A 14,568-nucleotide genomic window follows, 5' to 3' on the forward strand; every position below is an offset into this window, starting at 1 on the left:
GTGCTGCACTGAAATAGCATTTAGATTCCTCCTTTCATACTGAATCAGCTCTGCTAGACACACTGTTTGCAAAGCTCCACATGCTTTTCCTACCTCACAGCTGATGCTTCCATCTCAGTGATTCAGGTACATATTTCGTTTTTCATCAGTTCTACAATAAAAATTAAGACTGAACCATCTGTCTATTAGCGTTAATGCCAAGTATACTCTGTGTTAAAACTATAAAATCAATCCTATGAAACAGCAACAGCCATTGTTTCATTTTATTGGTCTTTCTTGAAAAGTTTAGGTACAGCTCTATTCAAACCACTCCTCCATTCAGAGGAAAGGCATGTTGAAAAGAATTTGATGAGCCACGTTCCACATACTTTCCTTACTGTCATCCAGCTTCCAGGCATACTCGATGTGGATATTCTGAAGATTTAGCTGGAGCAGTGGCTCTCCAAGCTTGTGGTGTCTGTCCAAGTTTTCAGCAATATCCACAGTGAATATGAAACAAATGTTTACACACAATGCATGTTAACCCTTTATTAAGGATATCTTAGAGGTTTTAATCCTATTCGTTCATCTCATCAGTTAACACACTAAACAGATTAAACGCTCAAATGGACTAACACTTAAATATCCATAATGGCCATAGTTATTTCTATATGACTGACTTTTTGGTCACAACCTCCATTTTGAATCTTAACTGCTGCAGAAACATGTTGCCTATGGCTTCAGTATACAATACTTTGATTGTAATTCCTCTCCATCTCACTGCAACTGATAATGTGGACTAAATGGTAATGTTTATTTTCAAGAAGAATTTTAAACATTTGAGCTAAAACTGGATTTTCTGAAATGTCTTCTATAGTTTCTTCTGAGGAACTTTAAGACAAACCTGAAAAGAAAGAAAAAAAAGAATCATGAACCACCTCAGCTAAAGTGAAAACATAGCTTGTATGGTTTAATTTTAGAGATTACTTGCATTAAATACCTCAACTTTTAACCTGTAAAAGAGAATGTGCTTTTTCCATTGTTCAAGCCCTTCTTGTCACTATACAGTCTGCTGAAAAGTCAGCATCTGGAGCTTGTCTTTTCAATTATTGACCCTCAACACCCTCTTATTCAAAAGTGCTACGACTGGTGTTGCATGAATGTAATCTTCAGCATATGTTGTACAATATTGGAAGATAACTCATCTTAGGACCAATACCACCAATATTAAAATGTGACCATCCCACATTGACTGTATATCCCACTTACAAGTCAGGTGTACAGGCAGTTCCCGGATTAAGAACGGTTTAAAAAAAAAAAAAAATGGAACCCATTCTTAAGCTGAATTTGTATGCAACTCAGATCCTAGTATTTGTCCCACCTTCACCTCTTTGAAGCCCCTCTTGCATCCTTTTCCATCTATCCCACTGTTCCCTCTCTACCACCACATCCAACATTTCTCCCTCTCATCTCTCCCCCGTGCATCTCTACCTCACGCCTCTCCCACCATGTCCAATAATTCTCTCTCCTTCCCTATGCCCAACAATTCTCCTCTTTCTTCATCTCCCCATGTGCACCATCTTTCCTTTATCAGACACCCAATTCTCCCTATTCCCTCCCTCCCTCCATTCTTCCATCCTATGGCTTATGCTTCCCTCCATTTGTCCAAAGTTTGTGCTCCCTCCTGAGTCCCAACACACCCCTCTCCCTCCCCTCCATTTTGTGCCTCAAGTATGTGCCTCTCTCTGGCAGATGTTTACCTTCTAGCTGGCTCCCCCTCCTTTCTGCCGCAGTCGTTTCTCTGCACAAAGACACAGGCAGCGGCTCCTACATGTGTCCCACGACTGAGCCACAAGCCTTCCCTCTGACGGAGTAGCAATGTTAAAGGGAAGGTTTCCAGCTCAGCTGCAGGATGCATGTAGGAGCTGCCTGCTGCTTTGTGCAGAGAAACGACTGCGGCAGAAAGGAGGAGGGAGACGGCCAGAAGATAAACACCCAGGTGTGGCAGCTCCTACATCAGAGGGAAGGCTTCTGGCTTAGCCATGGTATACATGTAGGAACCGTCATCCACAGCTTTGTGCAGAGAAATGACTGCGGCAGGAAGGGAGCTGGCCAGAATGTAAATAACCACCTCAGGCAGGCACAGAATGGAGGGAGGGAGGGAGATGGGCACAATGGGACACAGAAAATAGAACAGTAAACATAGAAACATAAAAAGATGACGGCAGAAAAGGGCTATAGCCCATCAAATCTGCCCACTCTACTGTCCCATACTGTAAGTATGAATCCAACTTAAGTTGGATGTTCATAAAACAGGACTGCCTGTATAACCATCTAAACATTTTCGAAGCATTTTCCACAATTTGAGGGGAGTCTACTTTTTATACCTCATTCAAGACTCATCTTGAACACATGTTTAGAAAGGCAGGTAATTTGTTATATGATGTCTTTTTTAAGATTGTGTGTGCTTTATTGCAATCTGCATAAGTGTATGTGGAATATAAAATTTTAAAAATAAATTTGATAAAAGTTATTCTCCATAAAATGTTAAGTGAAAAAGCTCTCCTTAAATCATAGGCCATGCAATTTTCAAATAAGACAAAATGTAGACAGTTTGAGGTGGTTAGATAAGTTCAACTAGTCTGGACTGTGGAATGTCTATAGCAATTATGTACAACAAAATCTGCAGATTCTGGAAGTAGTACCTAAACATTCACCCTGATCAGTTGTGACCCAAGAACCGTTACTCACCATTTGCAAGTCTGCATTGTTTCAGCACCTCACTGAATCCCTCACATAGTTTGAGGTCACTCTGGTTCTGTGCGCACTCTAAGAATTGTTTCATTTCATACTGACAAGGGCTGTACTGGGATTGCTGCTGGTACACTGGTTGGGCTGGAGCTGGTTCCTAGTAAAAAATACATCGATATCAAATTTGATTACTAAGTAAAGATATTTAGTTTTAGTCTTAAGACTCTAGCAAATAAGCCAATACATAGATGTTAAGCAATTCTTCCCAATCGGGGCAAAATGAAAACCAGCAGAAAGCCTTCCTAAAACAAGGAGCGATCATTACCAGCAATATTTCCTTTAAAGTTAGTCCCACTAGGTCCAGTTTTCCCTTTTACCTCTCCTTTCCTCTTCCCCATCAAAATATGGGGCAGAGCGTTATGCTCAATGCTCCCAAGTTGCTCCGAAGGTGCTCCAAATGCACCCAGATGTAGTATCTGAGAAGTCCCTCCAATGTTAGGCAGAGGCAACCAGAACAGTGCCTGTAGCACAGGTGATTTCAACCACGCTCCCCCACTACAGGGATTTTTGCTGGAAGCGAATGGTACCTCTAAGGAGGAGAGGTGCAGGCTGACTGCCTATAGGACATGCCTCTCAGCTAGCGCCAGCACCTCTCCTCTTCCCTTACATCACCCCCCAGGATGGCACGTGCAGCCATTTATACACTGCACGTGGCTGGCCTACAATCCTTCCATCTGACATTAGAGAGAAGGTTGCGAGTCGCTGCCTATGTCCCTGCACGGAGTTGCTGCTGGGAGAGGTTGGAGTGAGTCCGGCTCTGACAAAGTAGCAGAGAGCTTTGGGGGTGGTGCGGTGGCATTCAGACAGGCAGGGAAGGATCCCCAGCAGCGGCTTTAGGGAATAAGAACTGCCGCTGCTAGGTCAGACCAGTGGTTCATCGTGCCCAGCAGTCCGCTCACATGGCGGCCCTTAGGTCAAAGACCAGTGCCCTAACTGAGACTAGCTTTACCTGCGTACGTTCTGGTTCAGCAGGAACTTGTCTAACTTCGTCTTTAATCCCTGGAGGGTGTTTTCCCCTATAACAGACTCTAGAAGAGCGTTCTAGTTTTCCACCACTCTCTGGGTGAAGAAGAACTTCCTTACGTTTGTACAGAATCTATCCCCTTTAACTTTAGAGAGTGCCCTCTTGTTCTCTCATACCCCCAACAAGCAGCCTGTGTACCCTTAGACCTTGCAGTCAGCCCTGTCACCCAGAAAAAGACAGCAGCAGTACTTCCAGAAAATAAGAAAAAGAAGGCACACAATAGAAATCAATCCAATGCATTTAGAGCTGCCTATCCCCAGCCAGAACTCAGACAGATTCCTTCTATGAAAGAGCAGGAAAATCTCATGAGTGGTCACAACAGGAGCCAGAGGGAGCTGAAGCCTGCTTCCCTCTCAACTAGGTTAGGGAGTGTCCATGAGAAACTTAAGCCCAGCTTACAGAAGCTAAGCAGAGCAATACAGGAGCAGTTGCTGCAAAAAGCTCTCCAGGCCAAGTAGCGGTCAGAAGACGACCTGATGGAATGGCAGAGTCCTGAGGAACCACAGACCCCAGAGTCATGTAAAAGGATGGAAAGCATGGAAGTTACTGAGCTGGAGCCTGTGGTTGGCAAGTAACTGTTTGCTTTTCTCTTTTGAATTGGGAAAGACTGAGGCATGTTTCTGGCATTTTGAAAAAGCCATTTCAGTTTAAAGGACTTGCTGATAGGGGTTTCAGCAAACTGCTAAAAAAGGACTACTTGGACAATCTTTCTTCTTTTTGCCTTTTTGGGGAAAATAAAGTTTCTCTCTTTTCCTTTGTTTGTGGGCCTCAAGTCTTGTTTTCTTTTTTTATTGTTATCAAAGCCTTAAAGCAGGTGGCATTGCTGGGGATGTATGAAGTTGTGGGAGAGTGTGCTGTGACATCTTTGTGGGAATTATTTTTAAGGGATACTTTTTGTGCTATCCAAAAAGTAATTTAAAAGCAGACACAGCAACTTTTGCCCTGCAATCAGCTCTATGGAGCAAGAACCTGCCACTGCTGGTGCGAGGCAGGAAAAGCAATTATAATTAACTAGTATTTTAGCCCGTTACATTAACGGGTGCTAGAATATCTATCTGTCTCTCTCTTTCCCTCCCGCTGTCTTTCTTTCTGTCTGTCTCTCTCCCTGGCCCCCTTTGTCTGTCTGTCTTTCTGTGTCTCTCCCTGCCCCTGTGTCTTTCTTCTTTCTGTCTCCCTTTCTCCTGCTGTCTTGTCTTTCTTTCTACCTATCTGTCTCTCTCCCTGCCTCCTATGCAGCAGTATTCCCTCCCCCTCCCATTTCCCTGTGCAGCAGCCACAGCAGCAGCATTCCCTACCCCTCCATTTCCCTCCCCCCACACCCTTCCCTGTGCAGCAGCAGCGTTTCCCCTACCTCCCCTTTCTCTTCCTGTAGTCTGGCTGGCTCCCTTACTGCCCTCCCCCTTCCCGTGGTCCCGACAAACCTGCCAATTCCAGCAGCGTGTGCAGCACTCTACACATGCTGCTTCGGGGCCTTCTACTGCCCTGATTTACTCTGGCACGACCCTGATGACATAATCAGAGACGCGGCAGAGCAAATCAGGGCAGTAGAAGGCCCCGAAGCAGCGTGTGTAGAGTGCTGCACATGCTGCTGGAATCAGCATGCTGCAGGAAGGGAAGGGGGGGGCAGTAAGGGAGCCATGCCTGTGTCACACAGTGGGCTTGCCGGCTCCGGCCAGCCAAAGTTCATTTTTTAGTTCAAAGCTGATGCTGTGTCTCCTCTCTCGATCCCCACCAGTCAGAAGTCTTCTCCAACTCTGGTGAGGTTCGATAGAGGAGCCGCAGCAGGGGTTTTGAACAAAAAAATGAACTTTGTCTGGCCGGAGGCGGCAAGCCCGCTGCGAGACAGAGAGATGCGTGGTAAGCGCGCATGTGCACTCTGCTGGCCACGGAACTACAGATCAGGCAACACAGCGTTAAGAGTGTGCATGCGCGCTTAGCGTTTTTTATTATAGATGTGATAAACCCTTACATAAAAGTGAACTCTTGGGTTTGTTGCAAGGACCCAGTGAAGGGAACTTTGCAAGGACTACTGGTCCGGGCACCTTGGCCTGTTGCCAGCTTAAAGGATTACTGAAGTGGTACTTCCTTCTTTTGAGGAGTTTTTTTCCCTTTGATAATTTGGGCATGCTTGAAGTAAGGCAGCTCAGAAGGAGTTGAACTTTTTCACAACTTACTGGTACTTGTCTGAACTGATAGAAGCAAGTGGGGGTTTTTTCACTTGATACTGTGGACTGTTTCACTGTATGAACTTCCTGAGTTTTGAGCTATCCATCTTTTGAGAAAGAAAATATAATAAACCTGAGCTTTTCTCTTGAAAGTAAGACCCATTTGAGGAGTTTTCTGATTGAATTGCAAAAATCACTACATTTGCAGCCTTTTTGGCATTTTCACCCTGAAGGGCCATTCTCTCTTTTGAGAGGCGCGCCAGTCTTGGTAAAGTCACCCACCACGGCACTATAGCTACCCTAGCGAAGGCCGGGTAGGCAACAATATTCATTGTGGATATCCTGAAAACCTGTGGCTCCCGAGGACCAGAATTGCCTACCCCTGATCTAGGGGATAGAGGTGTTCCAACCTTTACTATTTCTACCCTATAACTGCCAGATTTTCATTCTAACTGAAAACAGACAAGTAGGACCAAAAAGCACATTTGAAATGCCTTTTTGTCTTAACTATCCTCATTTTATAAACAATGGCTAGCTACTTTTAATTGAATTACCAGACCCTTAATTGCTTCATTGTCAATAAGAGGTCAATTCATTGTAAGCCTTGTTTAAAATTTAATTGGTGTTTTATGAACCCACCAAAATGAATAGTTCTGGATTCAACAAAATATAAGACCATATTAAAATCAGCATTACAAGTAAAAGATATTCACTGGTCACTCTCCTATTTAAATAAGCTTAGTAAGAGTTTCATGCAATTTAAAAAAATAAAATAAAATATTAGATTAGATTAGAAAACAAGAATGTTTTATAGACAGAACATGTTATGAAAAACAATTAATCAAATCTTTTTATAGCATACAAAACTTCAGGTGGCTATTTCATAAACATCTACAAAACTTCAGGTGGCTATTTCATAAACATTGAACTGATGAAAAACAATTAGTCATTTGTCCTTGTTTATACTGTACAGTGAAAAGTACAGCCACCTTAGGTACTTGGAGGTTTCACTCCTCAGTTATCTTAAGTCTGGTTTAAGATATACCAGACAGCTTTTGCAATGTCAAACACTGTCCCATTATGTTACTCAGTAGACCTTTACAGGAGAACTTTTCTTTAAGGATTTATTGATCACTTTCATTTTTAAAAAAATCGCTAAGTTCCCAAAAGTTATTGCTGTAAAACAGCATCAACATTACACATGAGGGACACGATCGTCTATCACAGTGGTTCCCAACCCTGTCCTGGAGGAACACCAGGCCAATTGGGTTTTCAGGCTAGCCCTAATGAATATGCATGAAGCAAATTTGCATGCCTATCACTTCCATCATATGCAAATCTCTCTCATGCATATTCATTAGGGCTAGCCTGAAAACCCGATTGGCCTGGTGTTCCTCCAGGACAGGGTTGGGAATCACTGGTCTATCACAGCACCTCAAACTTAGAACTCCCTTCCAATATAAATTAGGGAAGAAAAATCACTTAGTAAGTTCAAAGGTCTCTTAAAAAGCTGGCTCTTTAAGGACGTTTTCAACTGAGCTGCTTGAATTCTATAAAACTGAAACATTCTATAGTGGACTAAAATCCTCTAAATGAAAACTGAGTGGGTAACAATTCCCCATCCTACTGCCTTAACCTCTATGTTCATTTTATTTTTTTATGAATTGTAATTAAATCTGTCTTCCTCTTGTGTCCTGTAGTGTCAGTTTTAAAATGTGTGTTTTTTTAAACCCTGTTTTTATTATTTGTAAATCAAATTGGAATACGATATTGCGATCAAATCAAATTTTTAAAGAAACTTGAAACCTGTCAGATCTGAGAAGATAACTATTAGGCTTTTAACAGGTCTGTCCCGACCAGGAATTGTACTACATGGCTGTGGACTAGATAACATTTTACGCTGTAATACTTAACTAAATACAAAGTTTAAATTACAAAAAGATCATTTTTCTTAACCTGGTAAGTGACATCTGGTCTTGCAGGTTCAGAATTGCCTCCTCCAAAGCCTCCTGTAATGGCATGGCCTAGTGTATGACCCACAGCTGAGCCTACTGCCACTCCAGCTGCTGTTGTGGCCATCTGTGCCATCAGGCCAGGTTGCCTTGGTGCTGTACCAGCTGGAGCCACTGCAGAAGGTGGAGATGCCATTGGTGCTGGAGCACGAGCGGCAGGTGCTGATCTCACTGGTGGTGCCCGACTGTAGGAGAAATAAAGTTTATATAGAAAAGCAGCTTCATAATAGACTTCAAAATCAAAGCAGAACACTATGGACTAGAAAAGGTTTATCCCCCGCCCTTATTCAGGGCGAGTTACATATTAACATACAATATAAGATATAACATTTATATCGTACAAATCACATAAAACACTATAAAATTAATTACACACTTTACATATAAAAATCAAATTTCATATGACATACGTCACATCAATGACTATCATCATTTAAGGCCAAACCCTAAAATACATCAAAATATAAAATTGCATGTAGCAATGACAAACATTATGCCAAATGGAACAGACCGACCATCGAAAACCTCCATGACCAGCACTCAGCACCCAACAGTCACCACTCCTTCTCCCTCAGCCAAACTCAGACCCTATATTTCATCTTACATCTTTCCCCAGGGTACATCCAGCCAGTGCCTGTGATCAATTTGCATGCACTGCTGCCACTTTAAGCCGTTCTCCTTCACGATATATTCACTGTGTGAGTCTTGACACAAAAGTCTCAAGTCTTGAGAGCTGAGTTGAGAATCCCCTGGACTAGAATACCAAACTGAAGTACACACAGTAGGATGTTTTCTTCTCTAGTATGCTAGAATTGGTAAACAGTGCTCTCAATCCTGCACTAAGAGCAATGAATAATTTATTTCCACCCAGTTTACAAGTCACCTGCTAAATGTTTTAAGTGCTTTGTGCCATCAGAACTAGTTTTTAGGTTGCCCAAAGGACAATGATTCTAACTAGCATCTGCTCATATGAACTGGAGTGGCTACTAACACATGTACATGCCCCAGGAAGTAAACCACAGACTCCATTAGTTCTGGAAATAATTAGGTGTTTTTAAGCAAGATCAGAGGAGTATTGTTCTGCTATATTTAATATACGGTAGTTGGTATGTGGCTTTGGAATTCTTTGCCACATGCTATAATTTAAGAGGGATTCAGAGTTTGGATCTTAAACAAAAATAAGAACATTTTTCTTCATTCAGGCATATGGTAGGGTCTGAAACTGAAATTTTAAAATTAATGAGTCGTCTTTTGTTCTTTATCTGGCTTGTGAAGATCAAGAGTCTAAGGCCAGGATTCTCAAAAACCCACGTTAAAAAGTGACAGTCTGCTTACGCAGCCGTTTTGATAGCAAATTTAAAAAAAACGAGACAGAGCCATGCAAATGAGTTTTGAGAAATTTTCCCCCTTGGGCGAAAAAATGTGCACTAAATACAAATTAAATTAGAATTACTCTAAAAACAAAACTTGTTTGAAGGTAGATTCTACAAGGACTTGTGATACATCAATTACTGGTATCCACGTAGCTTGCTGCCAGGCAGTGCTTATCCTGGTTAGACAACTACATTCAAAGTTTACATGTGCTTGCCATTTAAAAAGCACAAGGACTTTCTCAGTCAAATCACATTTCTAAACAAGTTTGTGCCTAATAAGATGGTAGACAAACTAATACAACTCCCTCCAATCTACTCACTTAAAGGATTTTAACTGCCACTCCATGCATGTTTTATCCCCTCCCCCCCCCTTCTTAGATATGATGTCCATACTGTTTTGAGATGATGGATTCTATGCTTGGCTTATACCCTCTTAAGAGACTTCCTAACTATATCCTACTCATTTTTTGCATTCCTTCATCTTACCTCCACCAGGGTGACATTCTAGAGACAGCTAAATTGTGCGAGGCCACATCTCCCACAAAACAGGATGTTGGCATTAGAGCTCTTTGGCACCAATAGCAACAGCAGTATTTGGTCACTCGTGTCTAAATTTCAGATATCCCTCCCATCCCCCTTCCTCAGAAATGGTATCAGAAATGGTTTGGGGGTATTGGGACAGTACAAGCTACCTAGAATATTAAGAGTACTTGAGCATTAGGGTCTGCATCCAGTGTTTCTGGATAGGGGATGACCCAACACATGCATACCATACCCATCCCAGGCAATTAATCAATCCAATCCAATGGGCATCATTAAATTTTTCCCAATCCTTTGGAGGAATCATCTTGCCTTTATAAGTGTCTCCCAAGTCTCCAGAAGACTTATGAATCCCTTAATCTTATTCTATCTGGAATGAGCCACCATACTCTCCCATAACTTCCTCCCTTTCTGTCATGAATAGAAGGCTGGTCTACCAGATTCACACTTGAACAAGATGTGTGCTAAAAGTACCAGGTTTGTCCAATCTATAAAAGACAGCACCTGACCAACCAAATGTTTTTTCTGGCTTTTGGAAATTCTTGTGATCCTTGCAGGGGATTCCCACTTCTGGAATGAGCCACCATACTCTCCCTTACCTTGTCATGAATAGAAGGCTGGTCTACCAGGCTCACACTTGAACAAGATGTGTGCTAAACAGTTCCAGGTTTGTCCAATCTATAAGACAGCACCTGGCCAACCAAGTGTTTTCTTCTGGCTCTTGACAATTCTTATGATCCTTGCAATGGGATTCCCACTTCTCTACCACAATTCTGCTGTGTAAGCAAGGGTCACTTGGTACCAGATATTCAGGTACCCAATTTCGAGTCTCATGAGACTTAAGATCAAGACCAACATGAACTTCCAGCAGTGCATTGCTCAATTTTGCAGAGCTCACAGTGGGGAAAGCAGGAATTCAAAGATTCTTCTGCAGCTGAAGCCAAGTGAGGGAAAAGAAAGTGTATGAACTTATGAAAACAGGAGATGGAGAATTAGGATGAAGGCTGGAGAGGGAACAATGCACAGTCATGTTTTGCCACTGTGACAAAACATGCAATAATACAAAAGGCGTGTTTTTGGCCCTCTAAATGTTTAAAATGCAGCCCCCAACAAAAAAGGGGAGACTGGACAAACCTGCACCATATCTTCCATACATGAAAGTTGGTTGCACTAGGAAGAAGTAGCTGCTCCTTGTGACCCTAGGCAAGTCACTTAATCCTCCAATGCCCCAGGTACACATGATAGATTATAAGCCTGCCAGGATAGAGGAAAAAAAATGCTTGAGCACCTGAATGTAAAACCACTCAGACAACCTCCATTGATAGGTGGTATATAAATAATTGAATAATATAATCCTTCCGAGAATCACCTACATAAACCCCTATCACCACTTTTTAATAATTCTGGTTTTCATGTAGGTCTAAGACCTGGGTGTCCAGTGACAACGTTCAGAAGCTCTGGCACAATATTTGAGTAAGGTGGGGGGCACACAGAAAGGACTTTGTGCCCACCCAAAACTAGATGCCTTCTAGGCCAGGCAACTGAAATAGTCAGACAGCACCAGACACAGCAAATCTCATAAGCTGTTTCTTCAGACAGCAAAAGAGACTAGATGTTGCTGCCAGTTCCAGTAGTAATTTATTTATTCAATTTTCTCTACTGTTCTCCCAGGGGAGCTCAGAACGGTTTACATGAATTTATTCAGGTACTCAAGCATTTTTCCCTCACAATCTATCTAATGTACCTGGGCGATGGGGGGGATTAAGTGACTTGCCCAGGGTCACAAGGAGCAACGTGGGGTTGAACCCACAACCTCAGGGTGCTGAGGCTGCAGCTTCAACCACTGCGCCACACTCTTCGGGACTCAACAGGCGGTAAGGAAGCTTTTAGACAAAATATTGATTACAAGCCAGCCCAGGATCAAACGAATTCGTCACCCTGCCGACAATTCCGCTTCGTGGGGAAGGAAAGAAGGAGACGACGGGCCACCGAGGCCTACCACCCTGCGGAAAGTACTAGAAGCCCTAGTCACGCCTCACCTGGCTGGAGGAGCCATCCTGGAAGTGCGGCTTCGGCTACCCCGCGGCATTTCGGTCCTAGAAGTGTAAAATCTGGCGAGTAGAAGATAAAAAGTTTATTTTGCGGGGGTGTGGGGGGGGGAAAAAAGCCACTCTCGCTCTCTCTTGTCCACCTCAACTGCTCTCCTACGAATTGCGTCAGCCTTCTGCGCTACCGCCTGTATTATATGCGGCGCGTGCACAGCGCTTGCGTAACCTTTCCTCAGCCAACCAGAGGCCGCTCCTTTGACCTTCTGTTCCGGCGCTTCAGGCTTCGTGAAGGTCGTTCTGAGCTAGAAAGTCGATTGGGCGCATGCGTGAGCGCCATTATGACGCATCAGCTTGCATGTTGGGAGCGGTAGTATTTGGGGTTTCTAGAAGGACATGGTTTTTTTTTTCATTTTGTACCCATGATTTTGAGAAGTTGGTTATATTCTGCTCTTTCATCGCTTCTCTCATAGGAGGCAGCTCTGTGCGTGCTTGAGCAACCTCATTGTATCCAGGGAGGGGTAATTTCCTTTGGGTTTAGTATTCCCAGTCATTTTGAAAAGTCAGCTCTTATGACTTGTCTAATTAATATTCTGTAGATAAGACCATATTCAATTTATTATGCTACTAGTTTTTTAGCCCGTTACATTAACGGGTGCTAGCAGCCCTTCTTACTTTTTTCTCTCCCCTATCCAGCAGCACCCCTTCACTGCTCCCCCTGTTCAGCAGTAGCCCTTCTCCATTGATTTTACCTCCCCCCCCTGTCCAGCAGCACCTCTTCCCTGCTCCCCCTGTTCAGCAGTAGCCCTTCTCCATTGATTTTACCTCCCCCCCTGTCCAGCAGCACCTCTTCCCTGCTCCCCCTGTCCAACAGTAGCCATTATCCCTTCCTTTTACCTTCTCCGGTCCAGCAGCACCATTTGTTCCAAATTCCAGCGGTCTTTCCCTCTCCTCCTCTTCCCATTGCCGGGGTGCCTGCAGCAGCACTTTATGTAGAGCTATCTCCAATGCTCACACTCTCTCCCTGTCCTCCTGCTCCAGGGTGCTCGATTCCCCCCCAAAAAAAACAACAGATGTTAGAGTTGATTGCGCGACTGCGTGTGGCAGTCCTTTGCTGCCTGTTTGTCTCCGTGGACAGCATTTATGTGTGTGTGTGTGTAGGCCGGCATTGTTTATTTTTTTTTCGTTGAGGCCGGTTTCCAACTGCCGCGTGTGCTGCACGCCACAAATAGCCACACGTGCTGCAAATAGAATACGGCCACAGAGGCACACATCACAGTGGCAGGGATCATGGCATTGTAAGTGCGCATGCGTACTTAGGGCACGATGGTTAGGAGCCCCTTGCTAGTTCACCCTTTTGGAGCAGCTGTGACGAAGGGAAATCTCTGAAATTGAGAGCGAGGCACAAAGGATGTTGTTAGGCCCCAGCTGCAGATGGAGACAACATTCTATTTGGTGCCATTCCACACACAATGGGAGTTATGGGCTCACAGCACACAGCGCATAAACCTCTCCCTTGTGGACAGTTGTGTGAAATACAATATATCTTGAGTCTGTATTAGTCCCAGCTTGGGGTGGAGGGTGCCATGACACTGCGTTCACAAAACAGCTAAGGCAAGGGGGCAGTAGTCTGTGGCCCTATTGTTTATTGTGAGCTTCTATACCACTGTTAATGACTAGGGAGTCAATTCAGAGTGGTTTGCATGAGCTTCTGCAAGATGTTACAATATAGAGTTATTAATGCCAACATAATTATGCCATAATCAATCCTACTTATGTTATCGGCACATTGATCATCCTACTTTTATGCATATATTTATACTAAATCAATCGTCTTGCGTATATTCACATATACTACATAAGAACATAAGAATTGCCGCTTCTGGGTCAGACCTGTGGTCCATCGTGCCCAGCAGTCCGCTCATGCAGCGGCCCTCTGGTCAAACACCAGCGCCCTAACTGAGACTAGCCCTACCTGCGTACATTCTGGTTCAGCAGGAACTTGTCTAACTTTGTCTTGAATCTCTGGAGGGTGTTTTCCCCTGTGACAGACTCTGGCAGAGCTTTCCAGTTTTCCACTACTCTATGGGTTTTATTTTTTATGCAGTAGTTATCCTAACATGAGCAACAAAGCAATCAAGGCTTTGTTACCATTTGGATCGTCTTATTTTTGCAAACTTGGATTTTCAGCTGACAGAAATTAAATTTGAAAAAAAAGAGGGAGACTACAGATGATGAAATGCCTGTTTGATTGTCGACTATCGAGCTGTGTTTTGAGTTAATATGCTCTCAAAAACAAGCACATCCATCGCATTGATTACTTTAGTTTCACCATTGTTACAATTACCCATACATAGCTTAAAAACTTTAAATAATAATCAAATTTAATTTGTGTTGGTTTTGCAATTTTATCATTTCAATTATAATGAAAACATTTGCTCCATTTAGTTGCCAGAGCTAAAAAGAAAAAAAAAAAAAGTTTGAGAGACACTGATCTAACCCAAACCATGGTTCTCCCAAGAAGACCTGCAACAAATTTTCATTTTGATCAGGGGTGATTATGAGGTGCAGGTTGAAGAAGCTAGTGGGTCATCGATCCAGGCAAGTAGAGTTGAGAGC

The 14,568-nt window shown here is 43.2% G+C and overlaps 1 protein-coding gene across 1 annotated transcript; it reads right to left on the reverse strand.

Annotated features, from left to right (window-relative positions):
• Positions 1–244: 244 nt before the first annotated feature.
• CHCHD2 (coiled-coil-helix-coiled-coil-helix domain containing 2) lies at positions 245–12,206 on the reverse strand. The gene is made up of 4 exons (XM_033922751.1): positions 11,944–12,206; positions 7,936–8,176; positions 2,731–2,887; positions 245–883 (listed from the first exon to the last, which is right to left on the reverse strand). The coding sequence occupies exons 1-4, from the start codon at positions 11,991–11,993 to the stop codon at positions 873–875; spliced, it is 459 nt and encodes a 152-aa protein (XP_033778642.1). The 5' UTR covers positions 11,994–12,206; the 3' UTR covers positions 245–872.
• Positions 12,207–14,568: the final 2,362 nt, after the last annotated feature.

The sequence above is a fragment of the Geotrypetes seraphini genome, chromosome 15 (assembly GCF_902459505.1).
Source record: "Geotrypetes seraphini chromosome 15, aGeoSer1.1, whole genome shotgun sequence".
Lineage (NCBI taxonomy): Eukaryota > Metazoa > Chordata > Amphibia > Gymnophiona > Dermophiidae > Geotrypetes > Geotrypetes seraphini.